This window comes from Cydia strobilella, chromosome 1 (assembly GCF_947568885.1).
Source record: "Cydia strobilella chromosome 1, ilCydStro3.1, whole genome shotgun sequence".
Taxonomy (NCBI): Eukaryota; Metazoa; Arthropoda; class Insecta; order Lepidoptera; family Tortricidae; genus Cydia; species Cydia strobilella.
Genome location: NC_086041.1, coordinates 9396270 through 9414059, shown reverse-complemented (window position 1 = coordinate 9414059; position 17790 = coordinate 9396270). Strand labels below are relative to the sequence as shown.

The window sequence follows — 17790 nt, the reverse complement described above, 5'->3', positions numbered from 1 at the left end:
ATCGGTTACTGTATGTGTAATCCGTGTCTGTGCGCATAGCAAGTCTAATCGTAGCACATTCCAAGACACAAAACATCAGAAACGCGGAGCATCATTATTATACAATGACAAAAGAAACTTGTGCAACTAGTTAAAATATACATTCTTGTGGGTACTGACTGGAGAAAAGCCAGCGTCGCATATTCATTTAGTTTATTGGGAAAAACTGGGGATAATTACATCTTTTGCAATATGTATTTTCTTTCCTTTTTCTCTACATTATTATTAATATAATATACTAAATCTCGTTGCTGGTCATTCCTGATGCAGAGGCTGTCTATCGCGATCCAGCGTGGCAACGCGGCGAACGTGATGGGCACCTTTGCATCTGGAAGGGCGCGGGAGAAGTTGTTTGACTAAGTTCTTAGTTGTGGCTTTGTTTAGTTTTGTTTTAATTTAGTTTAGTTTATAGTTAATTTTAATGTAATTAATTAATTTCTTTGTAGTTTTACATGTATGAATAATGTATTATTTTGGTGAAATAAAGAATATTTACTTTCTTAATAATTATAATGATGAAATAAATTTAGGTACTTATGTTTTATTTAGTAAAATAAGAAAATATGTACAGAATTGCGAATCAGGAAATAACTTTATCTGGAGTATATACTAAATTAAACTACTCTTGGATAGGTATATTTTAATGTAGGTATATCTGAGCTCTCACGTAATAATAGATGTTTATAAATAATAATAAATCTGAAAAATCTGAAGTAATAATTCATATCCCTGGCTAAAATTGACTGAACAATTTCAGGCCAGCAATGACAATACTATCACCACAACGATTATTTTCGTCCCATTAGGTGGCTATTTTGAAAAACTAATATTATATTCAAATGCAATCGAGCTCAAAAGAGCACACATCGATTTTCATGTTTGTTCGAGATTTTTTTAAATACAACTATGCTCGATTTATGTATGCTGTCGGTACTTAGGATCCAAGTTGACCTTATTCCGTATTACAATAATGGCGTTGATCGTTTCAATACGCAAAATTCCTAGCAGGCTCACTGCATGCAGGTATTAACTAACATCACCATGTAACTATGTACATACATGTCTCTAGCTACTAAACTAACTTGAGTCACGTAATATGGAAACATTATCCGGTTAACATAAAAAAAAACCGGACAAGTGCGAGTCAGACTCGCCCACCGAGGGTTCCGTATTTGTTGTTTTGTGAAAATTTCAACTGTCTATCTATCACGGTTCATGAGATACAGCCTGGTGACAGACGGACAGATGGACAGACGGACAGCGGAGTCTTAGTAAAAGGGTCCCGTTTTTACGCTTTGGGTACGGAACCCTAAAAATATCATATAAAAGGAACAGTCACCAAAACTAGAACAGTAATAATCAAGGAAGATTGTACATATCCCCTTGTTTTACACATTAGTAAACCTTACATGTTCATATTGTGCAGTATTAGTCAAACTGAATAATCGCAATGTCAATTTTAAAAGCAAAGCTGTGTAAGATATCAATAAAATTATGTTTTATTTTAACTTTAGATTATCTTTAAAACAGTACTACAAGCATATACATATAGGTCGACCTACATGTTAATTAAAACAAGGGTATTTTACCTCCAGCCACAGACTGCCAATCACCTAATTTCATTCCAAAAGAGAGGTAACCTCACAGAGTCACAGGGTTACACAACCAACAAATGTAAAGGCGTTGATGCTCTGTAAAACATCTCATGTTATCTCTCAACACAACATAAACCAGCACTTGATCATCAATGAAGCTATAAAGCCTTTATTCATTGCGCGAACGCCTTGCTCTTATACACATTTTGAACATGTCATTATGTTATGTGGATCCCTCGCAGTATACTTTTGCAGCCGTATATTAGGATTTAAACGATAATAGACCCTATTACGTTTAATTTAGCTACGAGGGCAATTCATATACTGGATTAACCATCGAACTTGGCCTTTTAAAGCAAATAAACACCTTAACAAGAAAAGGTCGATTAACCATGTATTCAGTAACTCTAACTCGTCATCTTTCTCTTCATGATATTCCATGCGAACCTTTTTATAGTTTTGTTGGTTGACCGTTTTGAAATATATATAAAATAAGACAAAGTTCATATAGTTGGTCAAGCAAATCTTGTCAGTAGAAAAAGGCGCGAAATTCGAATTTTCTATGGGGCAATAACCCTTCGCACCTACATTTTTTAAATTTGCCGCCTTTATCTACTGATAAGATTTGCTTGACCAAGTAGAGTTTAATACATCATTATAAATATTATAATTTGTTTACATTTTAATGATAATTTTTACCATTTAACGTAGAATAAACCAATTCTAAATACTTAATTAAGAATACAAAGTTTTATGTTCACTTTTATTCCGTACAAATTACGAGTATAGTAGAAATAACACTAGTAATTTAGTAAAAAGATTAACTGTCTATTTATTCGCTATGTCCGCATAAATCTAAAAGCCGTACCTTGACTAGGAAACCAACTGACCTCAACACGCGCTTTGTATACTCGTATCTCCGGATGTCACTTAATCTAACAAGATCCTAGACGTAATTGCTTGTCAAAATAAATGTTAAAAAGTCATGACTGATTGACATTGTGACACCATTATAATGTTACAGTATAAAAAGTATAAAACAAGGCTCAGTAGGAACATTCATAATTGGTATAATTACACTTCGGACTTGCTCAGTTTCAGGAAACCCTTGCAACAAACGAACATTTTAGGTTAAGTAAACGTACATTGTGATGAGATTTAAATTACTAATGTATGGTGCAAATTCAATTCTAAGTGCCAAAAAACTCTTGCTACACACATAAATAACAAAATTCTAGAATCCGACAAAAGTAACAATTATCTACCAAGAACCGGTACAATTCACCAGCACCAAACATAAATGCTCGCTGATTGATCGCATCACCTTCGAGCGGAATCAATAGATTTCACAACCCGCAACCTTCAAGCCCGGCCTTCGTAATTAAAGAAGACGAATCACAATTCCCGTAGTTTATAGATACCTCTAATTATATGTATTTGATGTTTTCTATACGGTGTGACGAAAGAAGCCTCATTCAGACGGTCATTACTGGAATTAATATACCTACGTGTCAGTTCGAGAGGTCCATGTAATGATTGGTACTCGATTTTTAGAGTCCGTGAGAACACGGCCAAATGATATCTCTGTACGTAGCTTTTTGCTCAATAGATTAATTTGTTTCATGTATATTCAATCGAAATTCCCTTTGTAATTGATATAGCCACTAATGTGCACTCAAATTGGTGTTAGAGTTCATCAAGTAACGCCTCTTTTCCAATACCTACCTACTAGGATTGTTTCAGTCTAAATGCAATTTCTAATTGCTTTCAAGGATTAGCAAATATTAAGATGTTTCTTTAGTTATATAAAAATAAAAAAATACCACGTCGGTGGCAATCAAGCATACGGCCCGCCTGATGGTAAGCAGTTACCGTAGCCTATGGACGCCTGCAACACCGGATATATTACACGCGCGTTGCCGACCCTTTAAAAACTTGTGAAGAATTGTGTGAAGAATTTATCTGTCTAATAAACATATTTTGTACTGCAGTTGATATGAGCGTAAATTTGTATCACCATCATTATTTATTCACATTGTAACGAGCTATTTTGTTTATTACAAACAACATTACTACTACTGTATTACAAATTCTACGCGCAGATTTACTTAGCGATTTGTGCGATTTCAGTTAAACTTATTGAATGGGCCAACTTCCTTACAAGTGTTCCAATAAAATCCATTTTCAAGTGTTAAGAGCAAACGTTTATAGCATTACGTCATGCCGTCTTTGAAGTAAATAGAAGTGGTTACAGTATAAATTAGTACTCAATATTATTAACTCAACGAGTAAGTGCAGGCGTCAATCAAACTTGAAAGTTAGCTGTTACGACTGACTCCCCTTGTCACTCAATCTTAGAACCGAATGTATTAAGTAAAGTGTTGCAACTGGGTGAATCTCTATATCTATTGAGCAATTAGCTACCTAAATGTAACGGAAAGTAGTGTGAAGATAACTAGTGTTGTCATGATACGTTAAATCCCTTGATTAGGTATATTTATGTTTAAAAAAATCTGCGGTCTTCAAATGCTACTAACAGTACTAACTAACAATTACCAACTTTTAAATAAATAAATAATTTACACTACATATATACTTTTTATTTAATTGATTAAAAGTATAGAAATTTCAAATCAAATCACAACTAAAAATTTATACAAACAAACCTCTCTCTGCCATTCCCGGTGCGAAGGTGAGGTGCTCATGATGCTAGCAGCTTTTCCACGCTGCATTCGGAACGGGGGTCCCCTTTTTGTCTGTGTCGCGCGCTTCGCGTCAGCTCCCCTGCAATTCGCCGTTTCCACTGCAAAGGGGGCGAATATGTAAATAAATAAAAATTGTAAAATAAAACTATGAAAACGTCACCCGTTGACCACGAACGCTGTAAAGAGTTCGAAACGTCGGGATGTATTATAAATTCAATATACGCTATATAATCCGTTTTCATAGTTTTATTTCATGAGTAACTATCGCGGTAACCGAAGACAATATTAAAAATTATAAAATTAATTGAATTTCAATAAATTTTGTTTAATTCAGCAAATAAATAGTGTTAAGTGTTAGTAATTAATAGTGTCTGAAGGTTTTCAATTTGCAAACGTTAAGGGTTGCAGTTCAGTTTATTAGTTTTCAAGGCTAGTTATATACTGAATTCCATTTTAATTTTATATTCCAATATACATCTAGCGAGTTATTTAACTAAATGGAAATTGTGCGATTGTAAACCGATAAGCCGTATTTAAGGACAGATTTGAAATGTAAAATAGCAATTTCAGTGAGCCTTTACGAAAGTGCTTACTTCAAAATCAGATAAGTTAACACGTGGCAAAAACAATTTTAATCGTAAAATAAATACTCACCCAGCAGTTTAAATGCTAAACCGATATAAAACCGCGGCCGTAGAATCTGAAATTCACACCGAAAACGATAAAACGTATTTAAATAAAGGCTCATGTCCACAAAACATTCGGTGTGGCGTCGTTAGCTGCAGAAGATGCATTTATTTATGAAATGTAAATGCACTGATTGTAATAACAAAACTCGAAGGCACTGCTCTCCTCTGTATTAAGATGTATTATTTGCATACTGTATGTGTATACTATTGTAAGAGTGTGACCGAGGCTACGGGTGGCAAATCTGATAGCTACCTTTGTATCCACATTTACTCTTGTTTCTACAACTATTTTTAGCTCATGAGAAATATTAAATTCATATGCTTGGGTCAGCCTAAAACGTAAGGGAATAAATTGATAAGATACGATAAAAAAAGTCCAGTCCAGTGAAAATTATCGGTGAAGTTTATGAATTATGAATGTAGGTAAAAGTTTTTAGAAAAGTGATCAAGTGTATCTATTTCCAAAATACTACTTAAATATCTCACTCTTAGCTCATCAACGCGTTTTCTCATATTTAGCAGAATTTTTTCAAATTCTCTCATATACCTATAAGTTCTAGGTACCTAAAGCAAAGGTATCAATAACTAGTACTATAAAATTTTGTCCAATCATGTCATAACCAACGGACATAAAATATAAAATCACTATTAAACTAATTTAGATAAAAGTCATTACAAATAATGAATCGGTAATTGGCAGTGAAAGGTATGGTGAGTCGTGACGTGTAGGTGACGTCACGAGCTCGTCGTGCGCACGCCGCGCGATGGCGCGTGCGCGACGTAGCCGAATTCAGCGACACACGACTGATCGATCAATGACAACAGTTGTTTCGATTGTAGAAGAATATTGATTTGGAGACGCGTTACAGATTCAAATAAAAAGATGCTCACTCATTGGTGCGGCAGAAACGAACTGATATTGATATCTGTTGCTATCATATTCTGGAAAGCTGAATACGTTTCGCAGTTTATGTAAGGTGAGCTGAAACACAGCATGGATTCTATGCGTGCGTTTGTGTGTGTATTTCTGCAAAAGATGTGCCCAGTAAACATCACGCATGTAATGAGGGCTAACGCGTATGAATTCGCCGCTAGGGGCGCTAGTGTAGATGGTGGTCTTTTCCATACTTCGAAATGTCAAATGTCACTACTTGTCACTTCAATGACTGACAGCTGTTCTTTAGTCTTTTGGACCACCATCAACAGAGGCGCCAACTGGTGAGCAAAAAAACGATAGCCCTCATTGGAACAATGGGGTTCTGGATATTTGGGAGAAGTGCGCGATTCAAAGCCAACACGTAGAGCCCTTTCGACAATTTAATGAAACGTAAGGGGTATACGGACTATTAAAATGCCTGAAATTTTATAGCGCAAGTTTCACATCGGTCATGACATGACATATTAGCTACGTTCGCCGCCTTAGCCATTTACAGTGTAGATTTATTTATATATTATTAAGTATTAACGTGTATTTAAAGGTTTCATAATAAAAGTAATTTACTTACATAATGTATGTTTATTAACGTTTTCATTGCCAATGTCGATAACGTTATTTTTCCTCTTTGTATCGACTAGCGCCTACGAACAAAGAACCCGCCGAAGTATCGTCCGTGGCAGTGAATGTGTTAATTTAATAATCATACTTAAATCAGTTGAACGGTCTGCTCGTCTCACAAACATAGTTTTCTTAAAGATCCTTTAAAGCAAATAAATATAAAGTGAAATTAAAAACAGGGATAAGTAGGAATGTAAAGTTATAATTGGATCATTCTGTTTAATAAGTGAATCCACATAGACTGACTGGGAAACTTTTTAAATTATCTCTTTCTCTACTTATATTTTTATATTTAAGCTCGATACTTAAGTATTTGTTTTTAGCAATTGAAGTCTTCAGCGACCAAAAATAATAAGGAGAACGTATCGCTATTTAATGGCACGAATTCATACAAATTCTACATAACAATGGGCGCCATAAAACTTAATTAACACGAACCAACTCTACAACATAACAATATGTCTATGGGACACGTGGAGTCGTGATTGACCGGCGTACGCGCAGGCCAGTAAACTCCACAAACCGTTATAAAGGATTAAAAAAAAATGGAACATAGTATAAGATGAGAGGTGTGTCCTGACGTAACTTTTCGTGACTGACTCTCGTGACTCTTCTGACCAGACTTGGTTCAGCCTTCGTATTTAAAAGCAAATCTACATTCTGCACTCGTATTTTTATTTGAAAACGGTCAAGTGATTTGTTTCGTGTTTGAGTTATGCAGATGTATTTTTTTTATATTTTAAACTGGTTGTTTTAAAACTTTAATGCAATTACTACTTTAATACAATTACCACGAGACGCGTCTACTTATACGTACCTACTTATAAACTTCTAACATAATATGCCCGTGCTCGCGATGTTCGTTCCCATTTGTTGAGGGTGATTTTATTAATAAAATTCGCAGATTGACTAAATTTTGCTACGGTTTATTAATTTGCAAAGATATCGTTTCGTCGTCGTATTTTCTGTTTTATCAACAATGGGTCAATCTTACACGTACATAAATCTACCTATATATATAGTCCTCCTCATCGGTTTCGATGACGGCGACCTCAGCAATTATGGATTACGCCTATTATGGGCTCGAATGTGGCTGGCCAGGCCGAACTTGGTCTTAAAGACTCTATTGCAGGTGCTACAAAAGAGTTGGTCAGACGCGTTATACTTATACGCGTATGAGGGCTTCAGTCTCTCTACCTATAGTCCCACATCAAAGCTTGTGTTGTGAACCTTAAAGGATGACTCACGTTAGACCGGGCCGTGTCGGATCTATATCGGAATCCCTAATTTTTTTTACTATTTTTGCATTCCCTAATATTGTTTGTCATAATAATCAGTTGTCCTAATCCTCGTATGCCCTAGTTTTGGTTTCCCTATTATCGAATGGCCGATTTATTTTTGTCTCAATATGTTTTTCCCTATATGATATAATATGCCAAACATTGTTAGGGATTGCGAGGATTATGGAAAAAAACGATAGGAATATTGATCGTTATGGTAAAAATGCTTGGACATATGAGTTTTAGGACAACCATTACATTATGGAAAATAATTGTTATGACAAGTGATCGTTAGGGCTAGTGCCCATTAGGACAAACCAGTTAGGGCAATTTTATTAATAAAATTCGCAGATTGACTAAATTTTGCTACGGTTTATTAATTTGCAAAGATATCGTTTCGTCGTCGTATTTTCTGTTTTATCAACAATGGGTCAATCTTACACGTACATAAATCTACCTATATATATAGTCCTCCTCATCGGTTTCGATGACGGCGACCTCAGCAATTATGGATTACGCCTATTATGGGCTCGAATGTGGCTGGCCAGGCCGAACTTGGTCTTAAAGACTCTATTGCAGGTGCTACAAAAGAGTTGGTCAGACGCGTTATACTTATACGCGTATGAGGGCTTCAGTCTCTCTACCTATAGTCCCACATCAAAGCTTGTGTTGTGAACCTTAAAGGATGACTCACGTTAGACCGGGCCGTGTCGGATCTATATCGGAATCCCTAATTTTTTTTACTATTTTTGCATTCCCTAATATTGTTTGTCATAATAATCAGTTGTCCTAACCCTCGTATGCCCTAGTTTTGGTTTCCCTATTATCGAATGGCCGATTTATTTTTGTCTCAATATGTTTTTCCCTATATGATATAATATGCCAAACATTGTTAGGGATTGCGAGGATTATGGAAAAAAACGATAGGAATATTGATCGTTATGGTAAAAATGCTTGGACATATGAGTTTTAGGACAACCATTACATTATGGAAAATAATTGTTATGACAAGTGATCGTTAGGGCTAGTGCCCATTAGGACAAACCAGTTAGGGCAAGTGACTTTAGGACAAACGTTGTTAGGGATTCCGAAGGACACCCGCCGTGTCCGGGCCGGAGCTTCCGGCGCTTCGTTTTCTATGGAAAGCATCACGTGATCACCTGTCATGTCATAGAAAAGTAAGCGCCGGAAGCTCCGGCCCGGACACGGCCCGGTCTAACGTGAGTTATCCTTAAATCTTCGAACTATAAAGCCAGCTCCTTGAAAGTGACAACGCGTCAATAAGTTGAATCATATGACCCCAGCGTAACTGTCAAAGCTACTGTCTTTACCGACCCACACATGACACGGGTCACTCAATTTTATCAGTCATTAGAAAGCTGTTCATTGTTCACCTCATGACGCGTGTAGGTATGTTTGATGGATTCGGGTCCGACTGATAGTGTCTCACGATCGATCGCCATGTACGTTACTCAAAACAGGCCCTGTTATGAAATCTGTGGATAGGCAAACTGTAATGTAGGCTATATGGTCACACACAAATGCTCGCTGAAAGTTTTTACAACATCACTCGTTTATTGCAAAGTTTGTCTTGTCGTTTATGTTACTTTGTTACTTGTATGTACATGTCAGTCATGTATTTCTTGTCGATTGTTCTATTAATTGTTTTGTAATGCATTATTTTGTTTGCTAGCTTATATTTAAAAAAACCGGCCAAGTGCGAGTCGGACTCGCGAACCGAGGGTTCCGCTTTTTAGTATTTGTTGTTATAGCGGCAACAAAAATTCATCATCTGTGAAAATTTCAACTGTCTAGCTATCACGGTTCATGAGATACAGCCTGGTGACAGACAGACAGACGGACAGCGGAGTCTTAGTAATAGGGTCCCGTTTTCACCCTTTGGGTACGGAACCCTATAAACCGTTTCAATTAGTTCATAGTCTTTAATTTTATTTCCTTTAGTCACAAACACAGATACAATATATATAAACGTATAGAAAGCACGTTAAACTTAGTACTTAGAACTTAGCCTCTAGCTCTGTAACGACATCCTTTCTAACTCAAAATTGCGAGGTTGAACTTGACATAAAATATTTATACTTTCATACTTTGAACTTTGGAAAGGCAGATACTTTTTAATAAATGCTGCTGAACAACAACGACTTAAGTAATAACTCTCAATAATTCACCCTATCAAACTAGTCGCAAACACTACGTTGTTCCTTTTAAGTAAGGATTAAATTTAAATTCAACTTAAAATGCGATAAGACGTTTGAAAGTTGTTCTTCAACTGCTGCATTTATAAAGCATGATATAATCTGGCCTATAGTGGAGCTATTTTATTTATTACGTCTTGTAAAATAGATTTAGTTTTTATGCAATTGTTGCTCCGTTTTACGCACGGCAGGCACCTGCAAATCTATACTTTCTGGTATGACTTGCTAAAACTATTTACAGATTAATAGATTTGCAATAACGATATTTGTATTTAATTTGCCTTTATCGCCTATAAATGTGCTTTCTTCTTCGTGCTTTTTCCGTTTTTCCCGCCTGCGGAACAAAGTGCATGTACTTATTTTTATAAATTTTTGAAATTTCATCAAATGTACCTACCTAAGTAATAATCGTGTAGGAAGAGTGATTTCAAAGCTTGTACGTACTCAATAAGTAGTCGATATCGTCCAAGGCCGAGTGAATCCGGATCGTTCGGTGAGCGGCCGAGCTGTGAACTATTGTGTCGGCGTCTCGTCTAGCACCGCTTAAGAATGTCAAACTGCCACGCCCTAAGCCTTTTTAACAGGTCATAGTGTAACGACGAGAAATGGATTGACTGTTTGGGACGGTTAAATCTGGTACAGTTTTGAAATAAATTATTTTATTGGAGCTAAGCGCCGATGTAAAAGGAAAATGATGTGTGCTATATACGAATTGTGTTAGCAGCGGGTGCTACAGCTTTTCTTCTTTAAGCTTAGAAAACGAAAAGTTACAATTATCCGCCTCATCCTTATTGCAGCGTTCTCGTATCATCGATGGCCTATATCATTGCGAGGCCGTTGAAAACAAAATGGATCCGGTTCAGCAAATGATATCATACGGATTAAATTTTTTGCCTCTTCCAATCTGTCGGCGATGAATGCGGGACTTATTATGTCTGTCGTATTTGTAATGATGGGTATACAAGTTTTTTCAGAGGACATTAAAATCTTTTAGATTTTCTATTAATTTAACAGGAAGTTACCACCATATTTCACGCTATTTAAACTTGTTTAAGTACAAAAGTGAAGCTATTCAACTAATCAAAGATACAGATGTGACTGAATAAGCCTACTCTATAAATTTATATTTACAGGGGCCCGTTTCTGAAAAGCTTGTAACTTGTAATACAAGCGGATGTCACTTTTTGACAGCTTTTGTTAGAAAGGGACTTTCACTTGTATTACAAGCTATAAGCTTTAGAGACACGGGCCCCTGGTAGCCCTATGGTGACAATGACACTACCTACCTGTTGCAAACATTTATCAGAAAGTGCCCCCGGATAGTCCTGCATGTATATGAATTTAAAGATAAAAGAGTTTTGAGTATAGCGGATAAAAGTTTTCTATTTAAAATGCCCATAACCCCTCGCAGCAAGTGCATATGGATGACGTTTTCTAATTGGAGTTCTGTTTACTGTTGATGTTCAACAGATGTTTTCTTTTGTTTAATATATGTTTTTATCCAGGTAGTGCTAGTGCGGGGCCACTTCGTGTCGTACCTGCCGCTGTGCAGCCGCAACGAGCCGGTGTTCCTGGCGGCGTGCACGCCGCTTGCGATGCCAGAGACGCGCGAGTGCGTCGTGCACGGCGCCACCAACGTCTTCACCACGCTGCACACCATGGACATGAAGATACTGCACATCGACACCAAGTAAGCTATGTTTGTAGGACCTTTCTTTAGAGGGAAATTATTTTTTCTAGATTTTCACATATCTATCACAGACCACGCATATTTCGCATCCTGGGTAAAATTATCATTATCCCATCCTAACCAAATACCCATCTCATTTCTAAAAGTATGTAGGTATGGTGGGCCGTTGCAAAGTGAGGCTTACGAATGTTTTATCTTTATCCAAAGATATATGAAAGTTTTTAAGCCGGCTTAAGGATGACTCCCGCTAGACCGGGCCGGGCCCGGGCCGAGGGGTCCGACTTGTCATTTTCTATAACGGCTGATCGGTGATCAACTGATCACGTGGTGCTTTCCATAGAAAACGAAGCGCCGGAAGCTCCGGCCCGGCCCCGGCCCGGTCTAGCGAGAGTCATCCTTTACACCTATAAGCGCCACTTGCACCAATCCACTAACCCGGGGTAACCAATTAAACCTGGAGTTACCATGGTTCCCAGTACAATTTGACGCTGGGTTAGGTTAGGTTATAATTATTAGGATATAATTATTATCTGTCTATTATTTTTCAGAAGTTTTTAAGCCGGGTTAGGGCCACTTGCACCATCCCACTAACCCGGGGTTAAGCGGTAAAACGTTAACCCAGTTTCATATTGTACTGGTTACCATGGTAACTCCAGGTTTAACAGGTTAACCCCGGGTTAGTGGAATGGTGCAAGTAGCCCTAACCCGGCTTAAAAACTTCTGAAAAATAATAGACAGATAATAATTATAGAAATTAGGTAGTCAAAAGTCAAGTTTACTACGCAAATTATCTAAATAGGTAACTAGTAACTCAATAATTCGCCTTTTCCTTAAGACCTCCTACTAAAACGACGCCTTACATTCCCGGTACTGGTTCAAGGTTCCAGCCACAATAAACAAAGGTTATTGATGCGTAAGTCAGTGCTACTGTCCATCAGAGGCAGGCAGATGTATGACAACATATCTATTGAGGGCATTTCATATTCATGAACCGCGTCACCGCTCTTCTCTTGCGCTCAATGGCATGAAATAATACCAGTTGAAATGATATGCAATGGCAAACAGCGGTCAGGCTTTGTCACCCGTTGACGGCACAAAAAGGGTGGCAGCATAAATTTTACGAGTAAAGAGATTGAAATTCTAGGTAGAAACAAGTTTAGTATTCACCGAGATTATTCTGTCAGTATTCCCTCATGCGTAGGTAAAAATATGTGCATACCCAGTTACTTGTTGTCGATATTTTATATCAAAAAAGTAATATCTAATATTATTGTTTAAATGTCAAACGCAAAATACCTAAATCATGACAATTGCTTCAACTCATCGAAAAGGTGATAGGTATCTAACTGTAATGAATTTTATTTTATTTATTTATTTAAGAAACAAACAGCATTTTATAGTTATGTAACACTGGAAAATTTCTTAAAGCTAGACTTACAGTTTCCTTAATGAAAATATTTTAACATCATGTTTAATAAAGTTTCTACAGAGTAAAACAGAGCTATTTGTGCAAAGAAGAACAAAGCCAAGATAGAAAGCCAAGAAGAAGCTAGTAAATATAGGCCTTAGTAATCGTAAGTGAGTGTGATTGTATGATGATTATATGGAGCGACATAATCGCTAAGCGATAAAGCTCTTTAATAAAGATTGAAAAAAAAGAACAAAAACAATAATAACAATAATGAAAATAAAATGCAAGAGTATCAGAGTGTTAACAATTAATTCGTATATAAACTGAATACTAAAAAGGTTTCGTTATTCTTATTAATTATTAACGTTCAATACTGTGATTTTTTCTTACTAGCGCCAAACTAATGATTTGGGTTATTAACTTATTACACTGCATAGATAGTGTTTTAAATCTATTAAGGTTCTCGCAGAAAATATCGAGATTCAGAAATTTTTCGTTGTACAACGTTGTTAGATTTTGAACTATTCTCAAAATTAAGCTTTAAGTTATTCTTCAATTAAAATTTTATTCGTAAGCACTAACAAACAAGACATTACATAATATAATTAAAGAAAAAAAAATACAAACTAGGTATAAATAAACTTAAAATAAAGGCCCTATAAATAAAACACGTCCTCCAAGTCACTGCCGATGGGCAGTGTGCCCAGAAGGCTGGCTGCATTGCCACGTTGAATGGCAATGCTAATGCGTTGAGCAAAATACTGGCCAGCCTTCTGGTCCCTTGTGGCGTCTATAAGGCGCGCCGCTATCTCTTTGTATACCCGGCGCGCGCTTGGCCCCCACGGCCCCAGCGTTTCGACCCCAAACGCCTCAAAAATATAACTGCTGCCAAGGGTGGCATATTTGCGGCGTTTGAGGTCTTCTGCCATGGACGCGGCACGACCAGCAATACAGCTAGTGCCCGGAAGGTGGGACGGCGCGAGGGTGTCAACGCATGTCAGCTTTAAGTACAATATTTTAAAAATAACTTATGGGCTCATTTAGATGGCGCGCGAACTCGCATTGCAAGTTTATTTACATTGCGGACTATTGAGGTTCGCAAGCGAGTTCTCGCACCGTCTAAATGAGGCCTTAGGATAGGTATTTATTAGTAACTAAAATAAATCGAAGACCAGAAGCATCCCATATAAATAAACAAAACACCTTTCGGGTTTGGAATGCAAATGCAAAATAACACAATATGCAACTACCTTGCCCAGAGTACTATTCAAATGTATAGACAAGATGCAATTTATTAAGTGGCAACGTAGTTCTTATAAAATATAATAAAGTGTATTGTCACCTCTCGCTTTGTTAATGAAATGTAAACATTAAGCCTGTCACCTGCTCGGAAGTGTAACTTTGCATACAATGACGGAGTTACAAGCTACCGTGAAACTGTATAAGCAAATACGAGCATGACCAGCGTTTTGTTTGCTTTGAGAAACGAGTTACTTCAAGATCATGATCATGAGCGGTTCTTAATGCTCTTTGTCACTGGCTTGTAAGTTAAAATGGAAGTAAGTACTTCATAATAATCCTATTATGGATGGTATTCCATCTGACCAATATCTTGGTCCAATGTGTATTTGCTTCTCACATTTTGATTAATGAGAGAGTGAGACGCAATTCACACGGGACAGGTGGAATATCACCCTAAACAAGAAGAATAAATGAATGCATGTAACCAATAAAAAATTTGCACTACGATTTGCACTGCCAAAACCAAACCAAGTGCTAATAGACCGCGGGCCAGGAACAAATTTCCATGACCAATCGCCTCTCGGGCGAAAACTAGTATAGTAGTCAACGGCTATGTATGATGAACCCTCGTGAACGTCAGCTGCCGCTCCGTTGGTGGGTTGAGGAATGGCAGCAAATAAATTCTATAAAAAAATTAGTCATCGCCTCCCGCTTAATATTTTGTCAGTTGATAGTTTAGATGCTATTGTGAATAAACAAAATCGTGAGCCGATTGTATCGCTGTGGAAAGACCGTCAGCTGGTCACATGAATATGTAAAAAAAATCTTTTAAGTCATCGGCGTCATCGCCTCCCGTTTGATACTTTGTCAGGTGATAGTTTAAATGCTATTGTTAATAAAACAAATCGTCAGCCTGTTGTATCGCGGTGGAAAGACCGTATTACGCGTTTCGGTAGCTGCCATTCCTCAACCCACCAACGGAGCGGCAGCTGACGTTCACGAGGGTTCATCATACATAGCCGTTAACCGCTATACGAGTTTTCGCCCGGGAGGCGATGACTGACGAAATTTGCGCCTGGCTCGCGGTCTATAAAAGTTTATGAACTAAAACTGGCCCACTCAGTATCTAAGGATCCGACTATAATGTACATATTCTGAAATAACGTAACTACACGCAGTTACCTGCTTGTTTTTGTTAGCAAGGTAACCGCCATATGACTCAAGCACATGTCAAATCAATATCCTGAAGATTATCGCACAAAACCACCAGTAAATACCATATTGTTGAGTGTGCTATAAACAACAATCATTGTTCTGTCTTCCAGACATTATGTTCATTTCAAATGAGCAAGTGCCTCATTATATAAATAAAATCTGACATTAGTTATTGTCTCTGCTTGACTTGTGTAATTGATACAATTGTATTCGCAGTTTGCCTTTTAGAGAGCCGATTAGGCCAGAAGCAACGCCCTGTGCAGTACATGGACACCTTATAAGTTTCAGGCGCCAAGTGGTTGCGCAATGCGCACTTGCCTATGTTACCTAAACACATTTTTTTCAAAAATGCGCGGCAATATCACCATCACGTAATATCCGAAACATCATGTTGAGGGACTTGCAGACGCTTACCGAGCACCAAGAATTACACACTTACCATCCTAATGAATACCTATAAGACAATGCCGGCCTAGGCTGGCAAAGTTAGTTGTGCGATGGTCGTGTGTCAAATCACATTGAACTTTTAGATTATTACCTATTTAATTCGTGTGTTTTTCGTAAGCCGTAATTGCACGTTAATTTTGAGATGCATTAAGTATATAGGTATATTATCCCGATTGGAAGAGGCGACCTCGCTACAACAGCCAGTAGGAATCCATAGGATCCGTGTTTCCCAATCATAACAGTAATATAATTATAAGCAGTTTGTTGTATTTTGGTAATGTTTATTTAGTCGTATATTTAAAGTCTTACTTAGTAGACTTAAAAATAACAAACAGGTAATAAACATGGCAATATGATAAAAAAATCTTGTGGAATATAAATGATGTGAATCATAAGGTGCCAATATGGCTAACGACTGTTCCTTTCAATTTGTTACATCGTCGATTAAATCTCAAGGTGATGGGATGTTTTTGTCCGAAAATGGCGATTCTCTATCAGCAAAGATATACCTAAGTAATTTGCTAAAATGTTTCAAGACTATAGTCGACTTGTTACCTATAAACACTACAACCGATTCGAAATAATTATTAACCACCATCTTAATAATGATGGTGGTTAATAATTTCCATTTTCCACTCAGTTACAGTTTATGATATCCTGATATCCTTATAGAAAAGTAGCTACAATGATTAGGTATATCCTAGATTGACGCAATGATTTTATAAGCTGTTAGCTGTTTGCATTTGTCTCAACTGCTATCAATGGTACTTGACTGAAGTTTAAATATTCTTATAAAGGAGGTCATGGACACTCAAACCTTTTATTGTTGGCTTGTAATTTCGAAATATAAATTTGCTTCTTTTACTTTTAACGTATTTATAGTAACTAATGTTAACATAATAATTCTAGTTCAGTAGTAAAGGTACCCAATGCTTGTAATAAACAAAGCTATAGGATAAACAAAGGGCTATTACGAAAATATAACTATACCTTTAGTCTGTATTAACAATTAAATACCCATCATTTACTAAAATAATCTCACTATGCAACGCCAACGTTTTGCAGTAGATTTCGTGAACTGATTGCAGTTAGTAAAATCAATTTGAAAAAAAAATTTAAATACAGGGTGTCCTTAGCCATTGGACAAAGCCGAAATGTACATATGCATTAGGATATTTAGAATCAGTATACCAAGTATCATAACAACCGATGTAGCGGTTACGAAGAAATTAACAAATTACGATTTTTTACTTTGGAGCAGCCTGTACGTGTTAATAGCTCCTGAGGTAATAAATAGTATGAAACCTTCTTCGACCTTATTGATTATCTTTTTATAATAAAATTCTGCCTTTGACAAATGTCATCATTGCCGCACGTGTTGTCGATCATTGGAATTAATTTTTGTTTAAAAATATATTTTTTATCTTTTGTTCTAATTAAAAAAATATTAACTTTAGAGCATTCCTGAGAAGTAACCCTATGTGGGATTTCAGGGTTTACCCAATGGCTAAGGTCACCCTGTATATGTACCTACCTACATATTTAGTTAAGTCAGGTATACATATAATACCAAATATATAAAAGTAAGTGCGCAAAGGTTAATAAAACACTATAAGACTCATTCTCGGAGCTTACTTAAACAAAAATGATTGATATAGACATTTTAACCTTCGCTTTCGTAGAATTGATAGTTTATCAAAATGAAA

At 36.8% G+C, this 17790-nt stretch overlaps 1 protein-coding gene across 2 annotated transcripts in view; it reads left to right on the top strand.

The window, feature by feature from the left end:
* Positions 1-17790, top strand: part of LOC134740472 (PAS domain-containing protein cky-1) — a 126808-nt gene that overhangs the window by 88051 nt on the left and 20967 nt on the right. For both annotated transcript variants that reach the window (XM_063672956.1, XM_063672947.1), the window contains exon 7: positions 11585-11769. In XM_063672956.1, the coding sequence (XP_063529026.1) occupies positions 11585-11769 (185 nt within the window). The remainder of the gene's footprint in view (positions 1-11584; positions 11770-17790) is intronic.